Source organism: Pteropus vampyrus, unplaced genomic scaffold (genome assembly GCF_000151845.1).
Source record: "Pteropus vampyrus isolate Shadow unplaced genomic scaffold, Pvam_2.0 Scaffold259, whole genome shotgun sequence".
Taxonomy (NCBI): Eukaryota; Metazoa; Chordata; class Mammalia; order Chiroptera; family Pteropodidae; genus Pteropus; species Pteropus vampyrus.
The window spans coordinates 379,485-400,560 of NW_011889040.1; the positions used below are offsets into that span (position 1 = coordinate 379,485).

At 39.8% G+C, this 21,076-nt stretch overlaps 1 protein-coding gene across 1 annotated transcript in view; it reads right to left on the reverse strand.

The window, feature by feature from the left end:
• Positions 1–4,962: 4,962 nt before the first annotated feature.
• The window catches only part of ST6GAL2 (ST6 beta-galactoside alpha-2,6-sialyltransferase 2), a 63,017-nt gene continuing 46,903 nt past the window's right edge, over positions 4,963–21,076 (reverse strand). Inside the window, exons 4-6 of the mRNA XM_011374997.2 lie at positions 21,020–21,076; positions 19,019–19,193; positions 4,963–5,219 (exon numbers count right to left, since the gene is read on the reverse strand). Of these exons, the coding sequence (XP_011373299.1) occupies positions 4,963–5,219; positions 19,019–19,193; positions 21,020–21,076 (489 nt within the window). The remainder of the gene's footprint in view (positions 5,220–19,018; positions 19,194–21,019) is intronic.

Below are 21,076 nucleotides of genomic sequence, written 5' to 3' on the forward strand. Positions count from 1 at the left end.
ATAAATCAACATCAGAATGTTAGCCGAAATATGCCTTTTCTGCGTGATATCGCCACTACCATTCTCTTACAAGTAGCAGTTAATCCCCAGACGAAGAAAAAGCAACCCGCCTCTTGTTTCAGGCCCAGGTGTGTCACACTCATAGTTGTAAGACATGGTGTTGTTACTTCTTTTATAGACATCTCATTAGATTTACACGTTGTGCTATTTTTTTCGGGACAGCTCATTGTTTTGCCCCTCGCTTGTTTGTGTGTGCAACTTCTACAAATTGAAACAGAGAAACTTTTAGACAAATGAAAACGTTTTATTTACAAGAAAAAGTCTGTACACTGTTTATACATAAAAATATACAAAACCAAAATAGAAAATATCAAAATGTTAAAATGTGTACAAACACTTTTAAAATGTGACTCCTGGAAAACCTCAAGCCTCAGTTTGAAGAGTACACATTTTATCTTAAAAATTATCATACAAAAAAATTCTCAAGGCTGTTAAAAAAGTTCACTGGTTTCCACCGGAAAAAATTCTTAAGTATCTTTATCTAGGGTAAAACAGGACATGCAGTATAATAAATGTTAGGTTTTAATGCTACCAATGCAGTTAAATTTGTTGGAAATCAACCTAGTAAGAAGACTATTTTCCATAGAACTAATAAATGTTTCTTCTCTTAATTTTATAAAATCCATGAGCTATAAACTTCTCATCAACGTTCGGAGTCAAATTAGGTTTCTGACTAAGATAAAACCTTCAGGTAGTGGACCTATCTTCACAGCGACTTTTAAATATTCCTGCTGTGCTTTTTAATGTAGCCAGAAAGTGTTAAATAAGAGTGTGTGGGAAGACTTTCCTTTAACAGAAGGATTTATAACACTTGCTTCCTTCTCTTAAAAAACTGGCATTTCCATAATTAAAATTTATTATAAAGTTTTCGGAAATAAAGTGTGATGAAAAAAGACAATATAAAACCAACCATGTGTGTAGATATGTATATATACACAATTATATAACTATATCTACATGCACACTTTTTATAACAAGAGTAAGAACTATATCAATTTACTTAATTCTTTAAATTCAACTAGTCCAAGCTTGTAGAGGAATATGCTGGATTATTTTTTCTTATTAAAAGGCTACATTCATTTAATAAAAACAAGAACCAGCACTTACATTTTATCCTTGAATTGACAGAGAAATAGCTTTCATTTACTAATTGTGTAAATAATGCCCCAATGACAGAAACATGCAGAATATTTTCACAATGGAAATATCTGGAGTGTAAAAAACAGATTTGAACTCAGGCACATTTTACCTAAGCAACTCATTTATAAATGTAGCTGCCTTCATCAGCTGTGTAACCACTGCATTGAATTCTAAACTACCATAAAGTGAGAAGTCGAAACAGACAGTACGATAGAATATATTCAGAGACTCCTTGGCTTATATATTCAGTCACATACTTCTCGATAATTCACCCCCAACACACCTCTGTTTTTTCCCATAGCTAAGCAGAAACGGGACCAGGTCACTTTAGCCACCAGCCTCAAACACGCACTGTGAGTTGGTCTCTAGGAAAGGCTGGAGAGAAAACTTCAATCACGTCTTTTGTGCATACAAAAGTCTCCATCACATACCATTACTCATGTGAGATTGATCCCACCTAATGCAGCTAAACAGGACCTAATTAATTCAGTGGATGGAAGTGTTCCTGCCCAACGACAGGAGGTATTAATCTGTTCCACCAGAATGAGCTGCCTCATAAACATGGAGCAGAGCGACCCTGTGGTAGCTTTAAACAGTTTTGTTTATTTCCCAATTTTGAAAATGCTAACAATTATTTCAGCATTGCTTCGTGCAGATGCTATGGCTACAATGACAGATGATTACCAGAGTCTAGGATTGATTAAGTGTCTGGCTGAGAGACTGAGGGCATGACTCATGGGAGGTACTGCTGCTCAAGCTGGGCTGCTTGAGATTTGTGTCCGGGAGGGCTAGCAGAGACCCACTGACTGAAAGATGTGCGAAAGCCCCTCACTTGGCCCCTTTTAATGAACGTTCCCAATGTTGCAGGATACCTACATACAACTTTTAACTGACTGACTATTGACTCTGTGCACAAAATTCTTGATAAAATCAGTTCTGTAAGGACTTCGTGGGGAGGTCAGATATACAAGGCCAGCCTGTGTTCCATGGTGACAGTAGGAACACCACACTTGTTAAGCCTTACCCTCATACCTGGTGGAGGGATCGATGAACAAGTCAGGAGAATCTAGATGAAAGTGAGTTGGCATTATTGGTCAACATTTGTTTCTTTGTGATAACAACAAAAATTTTTAAAAAAAGATCATGTGAAAATATCTTGAAATATAAAGCAATGTGACCTTTGTTTGTCCTGAGAGTGAAAAAAGGGACACCTGAGGGCTTCAGGTTGCACCATAATGATTTTATCAGTGTCCCTTCACAGTAGAAGTTGGAGGGTTTTGGAAAAGACAGAGCCTGGAAGAAACACAGTAGAACACCATTTATTGTTAACTATGCCACAAAAGGCCTGTGTGTTTATTGCAGTTCATTAAATGTAGCAAATGAAGACTTAATCAATGTCTGGCAAAATACTGCCACTTAGACCAATTTGTCTCATACTAGAAGCAGTCATCACGTTAACTCTAACTGCCTACTATTTTGAAAGGCTAAACAATTTAAACTTTTAAAAGGAATGCCCAGACCTCACTATATTAACATGTGTTCCACATTTCTGGAATGTTTCACAGACCCTGATTCCCAAGAGTCTTTAAGGCCATAATAAATTTAAAAATTTTAATTAAATTTCCTTTATGCTCTTCAGTCTTTCTTATAACCTCAGTGAGGCTAAAAGTACTTTTCCAAAGTACATATGTTACAACATAATGCTATTTAAAAATCTTTGAACTGTTTTCTGGGGCTTTTGAACTTGAATATTTACACTGACCCCAATAAATTTTCCTCTAACCAATTTCTCATGTCATCAAAGGGGGCTGTCCTAAATAAAATGGATGCTGGTAAGGAAATCCACTAGGACAACTATCAAGAAAACTTCATTGTCATGGGCATTTGAAGGCAAAGCCTGAAAGGCCCAGGGAGAAACAAAGGATGCAGAAGGATGGCTCACCTGCATCACAGCTACCTCACCGGCATCCAGAATCATTGAACTCATAACTCATTAAACATGGGGACAAGGCTCTTTCAGGAAATCAGAAAGAAGAATGGCTTGACCATGTCTGCTTAGACATAAGCTAATGTATAAGACAAAATTACCCATCCCTTCTCATAGGTCCAGAAACGAAGTCCTCTAAATAAGCTTGTAGTGGACACTGCCATGATTAAAACTTTTCAGTTACTCCTACTTCATCATTATAATAAGCCATAGGAGATGTCTGTTATCCAACTGGGTTTCTGCTGAGTAGACCAACCAAAGAGCTGTCAGTTTTTGTGAATCATTCTTGCTCAAGAAAGCAGTCCTGAGAGGGCTCACACACACACACACAAATACTGGAACAACAAAAAATAACTTTCCATAAACTATCTCGACATTTGCTCACTTACAAGAGAGACCATATTTAATTAAGTTGCTCTGGACACTGTCAGGAAATCTGAACTGTGCCGCTGAGATATGTTTTGGTTATATACTGAAATAACAGCAGGTTTAATTATGGTCTTCCAAAATGTTTGGTTCACTATGTTCATATCGAAATTATTTTAATGTATCAGTGACAAAAACTAAGATTAAAGAAAGCGAAAACTGTATACAGCTAAAGCACTGGGATGACAATTCTGCCTCGAGCTGCCTTTCCCTCTGAAGCATATAGGTAGTTTCCTTGTTGTTAAAGAGCCATGCTTTCACACATTTTATTTAATTATATGGCTTTGTTACGTTGCTGACATAAAATGTATCTGTGAAAACAAGGATGAGATTCCTAAATTTCAATCTGTAGGAAGAATTTGTGACTGTTAAATCACTGTCGGATTCCCAATAGCCGATATTTACCTGCAAGCAGCTCTGCAAGAATAAAAGAGATAGATGCGCACCCCCAGAAGCACAAGGTTACTGCTTTGCAACTCTGCCTTCTGGATCCGAGAGCCCTCTCTCACAGATGTGTCCTGTCAGTGCCTGTAGTTATGAAAGGCTGCAGGGAGGACTGGCAGGGGAGAAGGTACAAGGCAGAAAAATTGGAGCCAGAGCCACCCTGCAGCCTGTGATTCTGTATTACTTGCCAGTGACTTTCCTTTCCTGAGTGGTGCTCTTAGTTGAGTTAAGGGAATACTGCAAGAAAACAAAGTGTCTCCTCTGTGGTGCTATTCTGGGGCTGGCTTTTCCTTGAGCTGCTCAGCATGATTTTAGAAATGTGTGCTGGTACACAAAGAACAAAGCACTCAGTGGGCAACGGGAAGCAGAGACAGCGAATGCAATGGTTTCGAAACATGGGCCCCTCAGAGACAATACTGGGAATTCTGCTGTTAAAATAAACACATCTGAATGATAATTCAGAGGTTTGTTGTAAACTCTCGGATCTTCAATGGTGAATGCATGTACAAAGGACACGCTAGATGCTACAGACACTGTACCTCAACGCCGGTGTTCCAAGGTATAAACCATTTCATAATAGCAACACTGCTAAGTGGTGTCCACTGCGCAGGAGAGCCTAACAGTTTGGGCGGTACCCTCACTTTATGTATTTGCTTTCTTTACAGCTTTTGTTTTGTTTTGTTTTTGCATCGTTCTTGACCTTTTATCCTTTTAACTCCATTTTTATATCCAAAGCAATAATAAATACTCAATGGCTTAGAAAGAGAAGAATTCCCACGGCCATCACTAAGCTACAGTTTAAAGACTCAAGACTGCGTCGCCGAAAATGCATCTTCAAGTATTCCTGTGCGACTCAGAGGACAACAGCAGTACCTTATTGCACATTGACTCCCCAGAGTCCCTTTTCAAGAGTCGGGTGCGGGGCAGCGCACGGCCCGCAGCCCCGGCAGGACCACCTTCCCCTTGCGGTGCAGGTCGCCCTGGGCGCCCGTGTTCAGGCGCTGCACCAGGAGCTTCTCGTAGAGCAGCGGGTGGTACGCCCCGAGTGTGCAGGCCGCGTCGTAGTAGAGCTCGTGGTAGTGGCAAAGCTCCGTCTGCCGGACGGACGGGATGTACTCATACACATGCACCTCGCTGCACAGGGACATCATGATAAGGATGCCTGAGGGGGAAGGAAAATCAGGACCTGATGAGCAACTCTGAGTGGGAGGAGGATGTTTGGCGCGGCTGGGGGGAGGGGAATGATGGCGGCAAGAAACCTGCTCCGCGCTTGTACTCTTTACATTGGCAGTCTTAGGACTTCAGTGAGAGGTGGTTCGGGGGATGCGGGCTTGCTGAGATGTCATTCCAGCACGCGCTCACGTACGTGCGCGTTCAGCAGACTACCATGGGTCCGGAAACGAGACGTGAAAAGAACAAGTTACCCGAGACCACAGTCCAGTGAGCGAGATCTGTATCCCCCAAGTTAGAATGTCACAGTATCACATTCTACACACAAGTCCCGTCTTACCAAAAAAATGATTATAAAATAATTGCTGGGTTATAAATTGAATATAAAATATTGTTTCAATGGAAAGAAATGGAGTTGTGGACACAATTTGAGATTCATATTAACAAAATTATTTTTCTCACTGAAACTGTAAGCATTAAGTTGCTTTAATTTCTTTAATGTTTCAACTAGCTATAAATCTAATCGTCATTGAGCAGATCTAGTTCTTGATCTAGGCTAAAGGGTTTCTTTTCCTAATGCCATCAATACCTCGTTAATATCCTCTAACTTTAAAAAAAATATATATGTACCCGTCCCTTTCATTAAAGGGATACCCCTTGTTACAAAAAAAAACGAAGTCACACACTTAGGTCCTGTTATAGGCAATATTTGTCTGCAGAGGACAACCATATTTCTAATTAATCAACCCTATTTGATTCATGAAAATCCCCACAACCAGAGAACGTCCTGCATAAGGGACACCAGGACATAAGGGACATAGTGTTTCCTAGGAGATCCAGAAAGCTCACCCAGGGAGGTGAGGGCTGAACCTAAAAGGGCTGTCTGGCAGATGGGGAGGGGGAAGGGAAACAGGAGATGGGGTGCTACTCCAAGGGTGACAATGGCATCCTGTTTAGAAAACTTTAAAGATGTGACTTGAGAGCACAATATTGTGTCTACAGGTAAAACACAGTCCTAACAAAGAAATTATTGCAATCAAATTCTATGAAGTAAAGTTGTTCATTAGAGTTATGTCAAAACTTCTGGTTACTGGTCAGTTCCTGTCCATTTCCTCCTTCTCTTCCATGGCTGACCTACTGCCTGGCTGTGGCCCCTTCCTGGGCCGGCTGAAAGTGACAATGGAGCCCAGAGAGGACCACTGATGACCAGTGCCTTCATTGAGGGGCGTGGGCACCAACATCTGATCATGTGACACAGGCAATAAAGAAATCTCCCTCCTGCTGAGAAGCAATTACTGTGAACCATTTTTCTATTCCTCCTGAAATCATCTATAAAGAACTGACACGGTGAATGAGAAAGCCATGTGCCCAGGGAGAATTTAATTCTATTATTTCCAGTTTCTTTAAACCTGCAACAAACAGGAACCCCTCTGATGTGTCTGTTCTCTCCGCGAGTGCCACAGGGTCTTTGGTGTTTTCAATCGGGACAAGTTCCTGCACATTGACCCAGTGCTGGCTGCTGTCTCTCCCCTAGGTCTGGCGTGTGGCTGTGCCAGCTCTGCAGGAGACTGGGGATCTCAGACACCTGTCATATTCTAGACATCATCTTCTAGCATATTTATTATAGCAATCTGCCTGCAGATGGCAGGGAAAAGGCTTCAAGGGTGCCTTTGGCACAAAAGCATCTCATAAACTACCAGTGGAATGGTACAGAAACTGCACACATTTCTGTTTTGCGGGCATTTCTGTGAGCCAGTGATATACCTCATCCATGGGGACCGCACTCAACTGTGCACAAATTATCATCTTGGCAACTGGTTCTTAAGGTGGACAGCTTTCAAAAGTTAATATTATACTTAAGAAATACATTAGTCAGTTTTGTTATTCTTCCTCCTAAAGCAGTTCTCAAACTTCAGCCTGAAAAATGGCCTGGACAGCTTATTAAATACAGATGCCGGGGACTTGTCCCCAGTCCCAGAGGTCTGAAGTCCACTACTTTACATTGGGGTCCAAGAAACAAAATTTTTAATAAGCATTCCTAAACTATCTGTGGTGAAAGGCCATCTAAAAATAAATCCCAATCCATCGCAGACCATTACTTTTGTAAAATACAATAACAATGAATTATTAGAGAACTGATCGCATACTTGGATGCCATTCTATATCAAATTCCTATAAAAATTTCTAAATACTTTCAATTTCTACACCGATCTAGTAACAAGTGTTCCTGGCCCAACACTGGCCCCCTGACCATGCTTGGAGGACCACGCTGGTCTAACACATGTATTCTTTGAAAAACTCTGCCATAAAGGATCCCCAGGCTGTCTCAAAGTAGCCAGATATCCTGTGTGTTAGACAGCTATCCTAGAGTTGGAGTGCCCCTAGATGTCCTTGCTGTCTTCCTGGTCTCAAAGGGCTGCTAGATGCTTGAATCTAATTATTTTTTTAAGTTTAGAGAAAATTTTTATTCTTGCTACTAATTATTACATTTTAAATCATGTATTTGCTAAGTATACAATATATATTTTGTTACAAGACTACGCAAAAAATTATGGTTCCTCTCTAAGTAAACAGGTACATTTTAGCATTCTTATAAATATTTTATACTTTAAAATAACTTCCAGAGCGTCAGAAAAATAGGAGCCTGTCAGTCAGTTCATGACAGTCCAAACTGAAGGCTAACAGAGGTTAAGAAATATCTCTTTTCTTGAATTACCTGTGAAATCCCTCCTGACTTTTGCCTATCAGATATAGACTTAGCAATGATGGTTCCTCGTTTCGTTTTGCACTCTTATATGAATTTGTAGCTTCCTACGACTATGAGCTGTGGCCAAGCATTCTAAATTTAATAGCAGAATCTGCTCTAAGTATTTAACAGGCAGCCAGCTGTGGTACCGATACTGGAATTGGAACAGCAGCACCTTCAAAGGGAAGGGAAATATTAATTTATAACTCACTGGGTACATGTGAAAGGTGGACAAGTTTTATGGTACCAAAGATAGAGAAAGATAGAGAATATTTTTTATTATTTTAAACCTTTTTTCCAGACAGCATGGTGAATTCATTTGGCCTATGTATACTCTGATTTTTAATTTATTAAGGCTGTTATTATACATAAACTGAATTTAGATTCAGACTCTGTCATATAATAAATACTGAAAATCATTATTAAATGTGGTTAAATCTACACATTGGTTTTCCTAAGAGTTGTTAATAGTACTTAGCAATACACAAAATCCTCAAGATGAAATTTACCCATATTTTGTTAAAAGGAACTAAGCAGATATCAATGCTTAGAGGCGTGTAATAGGCATATAACAGCTCTGGTAGAAGTCAGAGTGCGGTGTTAGAGAATAGGGGGTCTGGGGAGTAAATGTGCAAGGAGGCAGACTTAGGGCACAACTGAGAAAGAACAGAGCCTTGAAGTACTGTTGGAAGCCTCTTCAGTTAAATTCAACATTATTAAACTGGGCACAGCGCTAATCACTGGGCATTTATAAAAAAGTTTAAGGAATAAAAATATGTAAATTAAGGAACAAAAATTTAGAAACAGGGGCCATAATCTGAAATACTTAGGATGGCTTGAAGATAGTGTGTTAAATCTTGTACTGAGAAAATGTTTGAGCACAACCACCACCATCTCTTCTGCAGTACTGTGATACTGAGCTCTGTCATCCCCGAATGACATAAATATCAACAATGCACACTTCTCAAATGGTCTCTGAATTACCACCAATAAGGTTCCATGCCGGGAGTCCTCGACCAACCTCCAGGTTTGATGATTTGTTATAAAGAAGATATGAACATGTAGTCTTACTCAACTATGATTTATTACGGTGAAAGGATATGAGGCAAAATCAGTAAAGGAGAAAAGCACATGGAGTGAAGTCTAGGGGAAAACAGAGGCAGGCTTCCAGAGTCCTCTCCCAGTAGAGTCACACAGGATTTGTTTAATTCCTCAACACACATATGGGAAATATTGCCAATCAGTGAAGCTTTTTACTGAAAACTAGTCACATAGCCAGGGGTCCCCAATGCCCAGGTCATGGACTGGTACCGATCTGTGGCCTGTTAGGATCCAGGCTGCACAGCAGACTGGTTAAGTGGCGGGAGAGTGAGCTAAGCTTCATGTGTATTTGCAGCCACTCCTTAGCACTAGTGTCACTGCCTCAGCTCCACCTCAGATCATCAGGCCTTAGATTCTCATAGGAGCAGTGGTCCCTGGTGCCAAAAAGGTTGGGGACGTAGGCAATCTGCCTGGCACCTGCCGAAACTCTAGACTTCCAGGAGGAAAACGGGTGTGCGGCATCAACAGTCTGGGCACAGTGGGCCACTCTTATCGGTTATGGGGGTGGGAACCACCCCAAATCCAAGCTCCTAGATACCACATTCCTTGCAAACAGGCCTTCTTAAGGACCAGCAGGCAGACCTACCATGTTAGGTCCTTTCTGCACAGATACCATTCATGTACAAATTCAGTCTTGGGTTGCTTCCTAATCATGTCTCCATGCCAGACTGACATGGGGAATTCACATCTGGTTATGCTAAAAATGTTATTATTATTTTTTTCATTTCCTTTTCTATGATTGCTCAGGATTAACTAAAAAGCAAGAAGAATACAAATATCTAATTCTGTTACTTAATATGGAATTTTTAAAAAATCGTTTACAGAACTTTTATGTTAAATAATCTTGTTTATAGACTACCAAAAAGAAACTGCTTTCGTCACTAATAAAATTTTACTGGTTTCAAAGTGGAGCTGTACTTTTTGATAGGCAGATCAACATTTAGACATCTTTAATGTATTCTTGTAAGACAATCAAATGAGCATCTGGCCAACTTTTTAAAATCTTTAAACATAATCAATTAATGTTAAGTTTCTTTGGCCAGATCTTACAAATGACTCCATATTAGGAATTCATTTGAAGAAAAAAAAAAAGTGTAAAAATTTCCATGCAACTATGACTCAAGAGGCATTCATTGCCAGACTACATGTTTTTAAATACTGTATAATGCAATATAATTATCAAATCAATTAAAAAAGCATTTCAATTGGTCTTAATAAAATGTCCCATCATATGATTCAGCATAACAAGTGTATGCACACTTATTTATTTGCTCCAAAACCTGGATAAAAAGTAAACTTCAACCCGTGTTCAGATTATCACAAATTCTAAATGAACAAGGTTCCCTCTAAAAAACTCCGCTTTGTATACAGTGGTGTATTTGAGGTGTTTCCAGAGTCTACCACAGTTTAAATACTTATAACTTTTACCTTAATTGTGATTAGATTAGAATTAATTTGCTTTTCACCTGGCCATATTTAAGTAATACCTGAAATCGTTAAAAACAATAGAATTTTCTCTTTGATGAACATATCCTTTCAACATGTGGCAAAATAAGCTATGTATAAACAGAATACAATGCGAATGACAGGAAAAATACTGGCTTACATCAATTTCAGTTAACACTTGAACATCATTTTTATGTCAGATGAATCAAGAATTTCTGACAATGACCAATTGAATACTGCAAATATTTCTGAATGAGTGTATTGAGTGTGCCAGTCTAATGGAAATCTAGCAGCTGTTTTGTGGTTTTTGCATAAACTTATCACAAAATGGAAAATTATAAGACCAATAATTAAGATTTAAGGAGCAAAACTGACTTTTTAAGTGAGATTCCCAGAAAATATTCCTAATTAAAAGGTGATTTGGAAATCTGAACTTCATATAATAATTTAAGAAGCACCTACCAAATTAAAGAAAATCATATAATGCAAGAATAATACTTGAAGGCCAATATTTAGCTCATTTATATTGTATTATTTGATGGTAGCACATATTCAGAATTACAGGGGAATGCAAAAAGTTGTTCCTAATCAACATAATTGTGACATATTTTACACAATCACAAATGTGGATGTTTAGTGACAGTATTTTTGTGTTAATCAGGAGTTTGAATTATATACTGGAACATTGGAAACCCAAAAGCAGTATAAAACAGAAAAGTTATGAGCTTTTTTTAAGCACATTATTCTTGTGTGTATATTAAATAGCCTGAAATTATAGTGTTTACATTTATAAATTCCAGAAATACCACTTACATAATTAGTAGTGACTGCCTTTTAAAAGGGCGGGAGGAGGTGTGGGTGGTTTCTACAATAAAAATATTGTTAACTGTAGATTTTAAGTGAGCCTCACCTCCGTGCTGCTGATCGGACTTGTGCTTCCAGGCCCATTTGCCTGAAGGTGCCAGCCTATGAGCCAAGGGTGATGAAGCTGCTACCTACTGGCTTAGGTGAGTGCTCTACTGCATGTAGGTAGCAAACCAATCCAGACACACTTTGTGACCCCAGGTAAGCTCGCCGAGCTTCTGTAAAAATATCTGTCTTTATGAGAGCAAAATGAAAGCTGTAGGATTCCAAGTAAATTATTCTTTATCCTCAGTTAGGTTACAGTACAGTGGACTTCACAGTACCAAATAACAAGGTAAATCTCTAATACCCAATCAGGATGAAAGCAAAAAATGAGACTCACATGTGAACAGCTAGCTCCCCAGTGGGCTGACGGTAAAGAACCCAGTAAGATGAAAAGTTGTTCTAAAGAAACAAGTCTTCGTGGGTCATCTAGATCTGTGGTTCTCAACCTTTTTGGCACCCGGGACCGGTGCTCCTATGAGAATCTAAGGCCTGATGATCTGAGGCGGAGCTGAAGCAGTGATGCTAGTGCTGGGGAGTGGCTGCAAATACACATTAAGCTTTGCTCCCTCGCCCGCCGCTCACCATCTGCTGTCCAGCCTGGTTTCTAACAGCCACAGATTGGTACCGGTCTGCGGCCCGAGTGTTGGGGACCCCTGATCTAAATAACTGTGATGCTGGTAACTTCCTTTTAATTGAAAAACTATGTGCAGTCTAAGAGGTGTAAGGACCCTTTTACTGTTTCTCTGGAGAAGACGGTACATGTAATACATCTCCAGTATATACTAGTGTGCCTCTTTCTGTGAACTATAGGGCAAATATAAAATCTGATCAGAAATTCAAAGAAAAAGCAGTATATTAATACTTACCAACAATTATCAAGATGTCATGCCCTTTGCTCTCACTAATAGTCCTGGGAGCTTATCTTAAGGAAATAGTTTAAGAGGGAAAAAAGTCTATATAGACATATAGAATAAACTGTAGTACATATTAGTACATAAATATAGTAATGGATCATCAATATAATTATTTGATAATAATAAATACTTTGAAACAACCTAAATACTCAACTAAAGAAAGGCTTAAGTTATAACATGTCCATTTGATGATATGATATGACCTCTGTAATATCAAAAAAAACTAAAGTCTATTTTCATCTTGATTATATACCTTAATAAAAGAACGATTTTTATATATTTGGGAATATAGTCTTATTTGACCTAGCATAAAGTTTTAGATGAGGTAACATCACAATAAGAGTAAACAGTAAATATCAGCTATTGTGCTAGGCACATGACAATAGATAAAGGTACTACTATTATCTTCTTCATTTTCTAGTTGAAAGAACTGAGGTTTATAGACATGAAGTAACTCGTTCAAGGTCACATATTTAAGTTGGTTGCTGGAGGCAATATTTGATTCTGGTCTCTGTAGAGCCCAGTCTTAACTACATATAAAGTGATACAGAAGGAAGAGGGCATCCTTCTATACGTGACCTGCTGAACCAAAGGTGAGAGTCTATAAGGAGATATAAATCACACCTTTCCATCCTATTGCTCATTCCTTCATTCATTTAAACAAACATTTATTGTGTGCCTGTGCTGTGGTGCCATAAATTGAAGGAAGCTAATTTATTATAACATTTAGAATAAACAAATCTAGATGAGGTCAAGATTTGGAAGACTACAGACGAAAACGAAATCAGGATGGCAGTACTGAGGATGGGGAGGTTATCTGGTACTTTAAAAAATGTTTAAATATTTAGTTATAAAGTATTTGCCCCTTTCTATAAGTCCTGCAGAGGAGATTCTTCGATAACAGTTGCAAAGAAAAATCTTGTAAGGTAAGACAGAGACACTCTCTCCCTCAAGGTTTGGTGAAAGCTTTGGGCCAATATCTATGTGAGGATAAATAATTTCTCTAAATCTCCTTTGATTTATATGTTAATAAAATGAGATTTCTTAAAACATTAGTCAAGTTTTCACTAATTTCTACATAATCATTTTGTTACCAGAAATCAAAATATATTCGCAGTTATATTAATTTGTTTTGAAAAATAATTATCAGTAATCAATGTGCAACTTGGAGTTAGGTTTCTTGTTTAATTGCAGTAAATATTCATTTTGATAACAATTCGTAGAAATACTTTGGTAAAGTTGTTTGGTGATAATATGGATTTGATGTTTAAAAAGTAGAAAATATGGTTTAAAAATATTCATTTAGAAATTTGAGATAACTAACCAGTATACATCATATATGTTAAAACTTTAAGAAGGATCTTATTAATATTAAATAGGCTGGTAATAAAAAGAGTTTAACTCATTTAAAATTAAAATGTATTTATATTGTGTCGATATTATAATTGTTCATCTGTGCTCTCTAAGTTTAATTATAAAGAAAGCATAATAAATTATTAGCTTTGATAAATTCTCTATGTAAGTGAATTGAAAACTTCTGAAATGTTTTCCCAACAATAAAATGAGTTTCAGTGAAGAGGTTCTTAGAGTTTTCAGCAATGCTAGGTCAACATGTTCCTCCGTTCCTACAACTTTCCTGGCTTTTTCACTGAAGTAGAAAAAGTAGCCCTTGTATTTGCAGATAAAACAGGAGCTTATGTTGTTGCAAACTAAGTATTTGTGCCCAAATCTGATTTTGCTAGGACATCTTACCCAAACGAAAACTTCTCCATAGGAACTAATAATAATACACAGTTCCCACAGAACCCAGGGAAAGCACAGCCCTGTGACTCTGGCATTGAGATCAAGGACACTGCTGACGGAGAAGTACCTCCAGGCCCACTCCAACTAAGAACGCTCAGAATGCTGCACTGAACAGATATTGCTTCTAGACTGTTCCTTTCCATGTATTGCTTCCTTTCCCAGTGGAACTCCCCCTCCATCCCCTTCATTAAAGCTCCTGTCCTCTAAGGCAAGCCCACAAGATTTGTGCACCATCGAGGAGGCTGCTGGTGCTGGGCTGAAGGTAGCTAACAAAGGTGCAAAAATAACATTATATTTCTTGAATGAAAGATGTTGTTGCCTGAACCATCTGCCTAAATATTACTGAGAGGTTGGTTTCTTGAAATTAATGGCGATTGGGACCTTGCTTGTTGGTTCCCAAACTTATATTTCACTAATAAGTATATCTAAGAACCTGGTTCCCAAAATGACCAACCAACCAACCAAAAATCCATTTTTAAGAAAAACATTTACAGTCAGCTGTTACATATGTCACTTTACACTAAGTTTTCAGGACTTAAAATGAGTCCGTGCTGGGAGTAAATTTTATAGCTCTGTCTTCAAAGGAACAAAAAGGATAATGGAATTTCAGAATTCCTTGTTCTCACACTGAGCCAAATGCATATCACCTTGAAGGCACATCTATCAATACAGAAACCGTGGACTGTATTTCTTAAGTTCCCTCCAACTGTAAGATTCTAAAAAGCTAGGAGAGTGGTTGTCAAAGCTAGGCCTAGCAGCAACATCTCTTGAGAATCTGTTAGAAATGCAAATTCTTGCTACCTCCACCTACTCAGATACTCCAAGAGTGGTCTCAGCATCCATGTCAAAAAGCTGTGGTAGCAGCAGGCCTCCAGCAAGGCCCCAGGGACCCCTCTCTTTGTGTGGCTCCATCTCACAACAATGGGGCTGACTTCTACAGCAAACAGAAAGTAGCCAATGGGACAGTTTACGACCCCATAACAAGTACTGTGGCCTCCTCCCTCCCTGATCTCTCTCTCTCTGGCTCCTTTACTCTAGGGAAGCCAGCCGCCATGCTGTGAGGTACTCAAGCAGACCTAGCAACACATCCACATGGTAGGAAACTGAGGCCTCTGGCAAACAGCCATCTGACAAGTGAGCCTTGTGGAAGCGAAGTGGCCAGCCCAAGCCTAAACAGCTCAACTTTGTAAGATATGGAGCCAAGTCAGTCAGCCAATCTGCTCCCAGATTACTCTGACCCACAGAAACTGTGTGAGATAATAAACGCTTATTGTTCTTTTCAGCATCTAAGTTTTAGGGTAATTATCTTTGCAGCATTGCTCTTTTTCATTCTTTTGTGACTAGCAAAACTCAGTCACCTCTGAGTGATTCAGAAGCTAAACTTTGAGAACCACTATGCTAGAACATTTGTTCATTCTCTAAATAATTATTTTTTGTACCTAATGCGTGCCAAACAAAGCAGGAACCCAATGATGGACAAAACAAGACACTTCCCAGACCTCAATGCCTCCTGCTGTTTTTCTTCATTGCACTTATCAGTTTGCACATTTTATCTATGTGCACATACCTATGTTATGTCTGTCACCTGCTGCACTGTTAACTTCTGGGGGACAGAGCCTTTGCCTGGTTTCCCCACTACCATACACCTGAGGCACATAGGAGATGCTCAACTAATATCCACTTGAAGGATGAATTTTCCCTTCCAGCTTCATTGCCTTCCTCTGATACGATGAATCCTGGCCCCAAGAACAGGCATCTAAATAGGACCAATAACATTACTGTTAAGGAGGTCAGGTGTGTTCCCCTGGGAATCTAACTGCCATTGGCTAAATTTCCAGAAAAAGAAATGTCTTTTATGTTCAAAACAGTCAACTTTTAGAGTCCTTCTATTTCACACATGCAGATTCATAAACACTTATAAGGAAAATGTATGCAGTGGGTTTAGAGATGTAAGACATTAAATGTGAGACTATTTTTCACGGGTTGATAAACAGCCTATCTGTGAAGAAAAGCGATTCACACACTTCACCGCCAGGTGGAGCCCTGCGCTAATTAGGAGAGCAGGCAATTGGGAACACTGTCAGGGTGCTCTCCACTGGACAGCAATCCACCGACAGCGTGCCTGCGCAGAACCTGTGAGCCTGCACACCGAGACTTTCTAATTTCGCTGAACAGCTGGCTCCACGACGGGTTCTTCTGTTCAGTAAATGACATGAGACAGCAGAGTGTCTGGAAATGATGCGGTGAGACGACAAGTCACTAGCTTTTCAACATGACCTCAGCATTTTGAGAACACTTTCTGATAAAAGAAAAAACAATCATTGACTTTTAAAAAACTCTTCTGGCAGACAGATTGAGATGTGGGTGACATCATTTTATGGATATATAAGAATATATGATAAATTATAAAACAGACTCTGGCTCTCAGCATATTTCTGAGCTAGATCAAAAAGTAGCATACAGATCACATCAAGTGGGGGATTCAGAGGGTCGCTACTGGCACAGCTTGCCCAGGCTGTATCTCCTGCCTATCCTTAGTGAGGGGCTCACACTTAAATATGGCAAGGGACAAGAGTGACAAACAAATTCAGTGACATCAGGCCATGCCCTCTATCACATCAGTATCCCCACTCACAGAGCCCAGCCTCCCCAGAGGGAACTTAAGGGCACTTTATCGACTTGCTCTTTCTCATTCTTTTGTAACTAGTAAAACCCAAGAGTGCTGCCCTACAGATCTCCTTTGATAATGGAGTTGCTCTCTGCTGCCCAACACGGTACCCACCAGGAACATGTGGCTACTGACACTTGAAATGAAGTTTTCCTCTTATTTAATCCTAATTGATTTAAATTAAAATAGTCATTTGTGGATAATAGCTGCCATACCAAACAGGGCAGTGTTAGAAAATAATAACAATAGCAAATTGGCCCAGGAACTCACCTGAAGAAAGGTTTTGTTATACCCATTTATGAAATGAGCATATGGAGGCTCCCAGGATGACTTGCCCACAATCAGAAAGCTAGTAAATGGCAGAAAGAAATTCACACCCAATCTGCCCAACCCAATGGCACTCTTGCAATGACATAAAACTGTAATCCCCGTTCTTTAGGTAAAAGGAGACTTCAAGGCAAGCATTAGCTTCTGAAAACATCAAATTGCTCAAAATTCTCAGTAAGTAGCTAGGAAAGGAAGCTGACCATATGGGGCATAATTTTTTTCAACAAAAACACATAGGGAAACTTTTTTCTCTAGCTATGACTATCTAACTTGACTACCTCAAACTATGTGTAGATACTAAGTATACCTGACAGCTCCCGCACACTGTGCCCTAAAACTTTTGCTCTAATCAAATGAATTCATGAGAAGGCAACAATATGAAAAAGACTTTATTAAACTTCTGCCACTTCCTATTATGCTAAGCATCATTCTATTCCGTTCACCCATTGCTGACAAACTAGATTATACTTTCTTTTCTAAATCAACAGGATCCAATGATACTACACAAAAGATAATGAGCTTAGGATTTCAAAAGAATGTCTAGAAATAAAATGTTAAAGGTGTGACTTTAAAAAGTGTGTGTGGGGGGAGCCACGTTTAAGGAAAATATACAAAGAGTCATCATAAATTTTATCTTGAATTCTACGCAAAATAGTTTACTTTATTATAATGCCAAAAAACCCACTCCCAAATCTGAAATCCTCAATTCGAACACCTGTGTGCCCTGCATCCATAACCAAATCAGTATTACCTCCTCACATCTCTTTCATATTCACAGGGACCCACTGTGCTGCTCAAATTAAGGTGCAGCGTTGTAAATTCACTGAAATTAGGGTGGAGAACAGTACTGTTTTTTACGAACAAAACTAATATCCTTTGGTTCTATTACAGCTTTCATACTGCCAAGGGGATCTAAGAAATTTCTTAATATTACCCCTCTCAAGTAAAATCAAGGAAATAATTGGGTGATAAACTAAAACATGGGTAGAGAAATAGGGTAAGACCACAAACTTTGAGGATCAAAGCCTGGCTGAAAAAAATATATAATAAGCCAAGTGTAATCATCTTGTTATGTAAAACCTATTTTTGGATTAGAGCTAGTAGACTCTGGTGGTGAGAGCTGTACGAGGTGCCAGAATTAGTCTCATCAAAGCCTAGGCACCCCTAGCACAACACTGTGGTCACAAATTCAGCTCCTCAGCCTGGTCTCATGTTAATACTGTGCATGAGAGTGGGTGGGGCATCAAAGATGGCTGAGGTAGGGGTCTGTGGGTCCTCCTCTGAGATCTGGTAGGCCCTTGACTACTCTGACCCACGGAACACAGCACAGTGATGCTGTGCCAACATCTCGGCTTCAGCCTTAGGAAACTGGCAGCTTCTATTTCCCGTCTTTTGGAACACTCGCCAGGAGCTCTGGCTGCCATTTAAGAGGCCCAGTTACCCTCCGACCACTATGCAAGAGACCACATGCAGCCCCATCTGAGCCCGGCCTCCCAGCCATTCTTGCCGAGGGGCCAGACATGAGAATGAAGCCACCCCAGGAAGCAGCCAAATAAAACCACGTGACCCTCATCAGTGCCAGAGGAACAGTAGTATAACCCAGCCAAGCCAGTCCTGACACACAAAATCATGAGAGGAAAATTAAGCAGCTCTTGCTTTATGCCTTGAAATTTGGGGGTAGTACGTTACAGAGCAATAGCAAATGGAACAGACATTACTCTTTTCTTCGGTTAAGCTATTTCCCTCCCAAAACACCTCTTAATTGCTCTTATAGATAACGCGAATGTGTGCACAGTAAATATCGGGCCTAACCCCGCCTGCCCCCTCCCCTCCCCACCCCTCCTTTCCAATCATTCCACTTTTTAACGTACACCTACCAATGAAGCCAGAAGATGGTGGGTTGGGCTGAATCTTCTCCTTAGTGTTCTCCTGGATAATGTCCCAAAGCTGCCATATAAATTTAGGATGAAGAATATAAAATGGCTGATTTGGGTTTCTCTGGCGATGCTGAACATATGGAGTGAACAGGTTGTAATCTGGCTTCTTGTACCACTAAGAGAAAAAAAAATCAAAAGAATGGAGTGCCGAGAACCACACCGTATGAAGGAAACAGGGCAGCACTGAGGGAGGGGCCAAGGGAATGAGGACAAAGAGAGACCAGGGTTCCAGCCCTGAGAGGCTGACACTATTCTTCAGTAAAATGAAGAAGATGGCAATGGTACTGGCTGGCAGACTTTTCTGTACAAGGCCAGATAATAAACACTTTAGGCTTTCAGGGCCATATAGTCTCTGTGGCAACTACTCAACTCTGCCTTTGAACTGTGAAAGCAGCCACGTAAGATACATAATAAATCCGCACAGCTTTGCTCCAATAAAACTTTATTAAAAAAACAGGGCCATATTTGGCCATTGGCTATAGTTTCATGAACCCTGGGCTCAATAAGTGTATTTCAAAAACATGTTTTCCAAATCTAATCTACACTGACAGAAAGTACGTCAGTTACTGCTTAGGTCTGGGACTGGGCTGCGAGGACTGACGGATGGGACAAGGGAACTCTCTAGAGTGACGGAAATAGTCTCTTTTTTAATTGTGGTGGCAGATACATGACTATGCTTTTTTGTGAATGCTCATCAAAATGTACACTTACACTGATTATATACAAATTATTTTATGAAAAAATGAACTTTAAAGATTTAAAAAAAATGTCTTCAGAAGGATATCAGGTGCCACCATGAAAAAGGACTTGGAGAAGATGTCTGGGGGCTCATGCTCCCTTCAAACAGACACCCTGTGTATATAGTAAGATCTCAAGGAATATTCCATGGTTGAATGTGTTCTGTGGCTTTAAAACTTTGAGAATGACTGGACCAGGTCGTCTTTAGCAAAGTATGCCCCCGAACCACAAGGTGGTGGGACTAAGCATGAGGAACGTGGGCCTTGCTTCTGCATGCCTCCTCCCAGCCCTCACACAGCAGTAGGGGGCACAGGCCCTGCAGACACAGGCCTGACATTTGGATTCCAGCAGTGTTGCTTCCCACACCCACTGGGTTAGACAGCTCTGTGCCCGGGGCTTAGATGCTTCCAACAGAGAAAGAAACAAGGTCCAACAACTAGAAGTTCTCAGTCTGTACACAAACAAGAGAGCTGTCAGAACTTAAAGCCAGAGAACCCAAGGCTGGTACGGAGGCAGAGAAGTCCAAACTGCCATATGACACTTGATTCTCAATAAAGGGTACATATGATAATCAACTGGCGCTTTCTCAAAAAACATACATCAAGGCTGTATGCTACATTCTGGAAATGGGGCTCTGACAGATATATTTGAAAAATACTCTCCAGGTGATTCGGATTTGCGCTCCTGGTTAAAAGCCAGTTAGTAATCACACTAGGTCCAGTCCAGCCATAATCTCAAGATGTACAGTGACAGACACTGCTTTTAGAGGGAGCCACTTGACCTTGGACAGCTCTCTTAGAAAGTTTTTTCCTGGTGGAACCAATATCTGTTCCCCCACTTTCATCTTAAGAAGATATATTCTCTTAAGTCATAGCAGAACAAGTCAAAAGACACTTGGCACAGCCGACAGCATCTGTCACAAGGCTGAATTATCATGCATCTTCCCCCACCCTCTTTAAAAAACGAATACACCTGCTTTTTACCCAAAGTTTCACCAAAAGCGACTAGCTGCTCATTTAGATAGGCAATGACTTGATAGTCATGAACATAACTTGCTTACATTCTGACGGCTAGTAATCATTTGGTTTATGCTATAGCACATAAAATTAATAAGGTTTAGAGACAGAAGTCAAAGAGTGACACACTTAGAAAAAGCCTTCTGACCATTAGGGTCAGGGTAGGGGTACCAAAGGAAACACTTACCAGGTTTAGGTTTGCAGAATAAGGAGCAGGGTCCCAGGCCACCAAAATGACATCTTT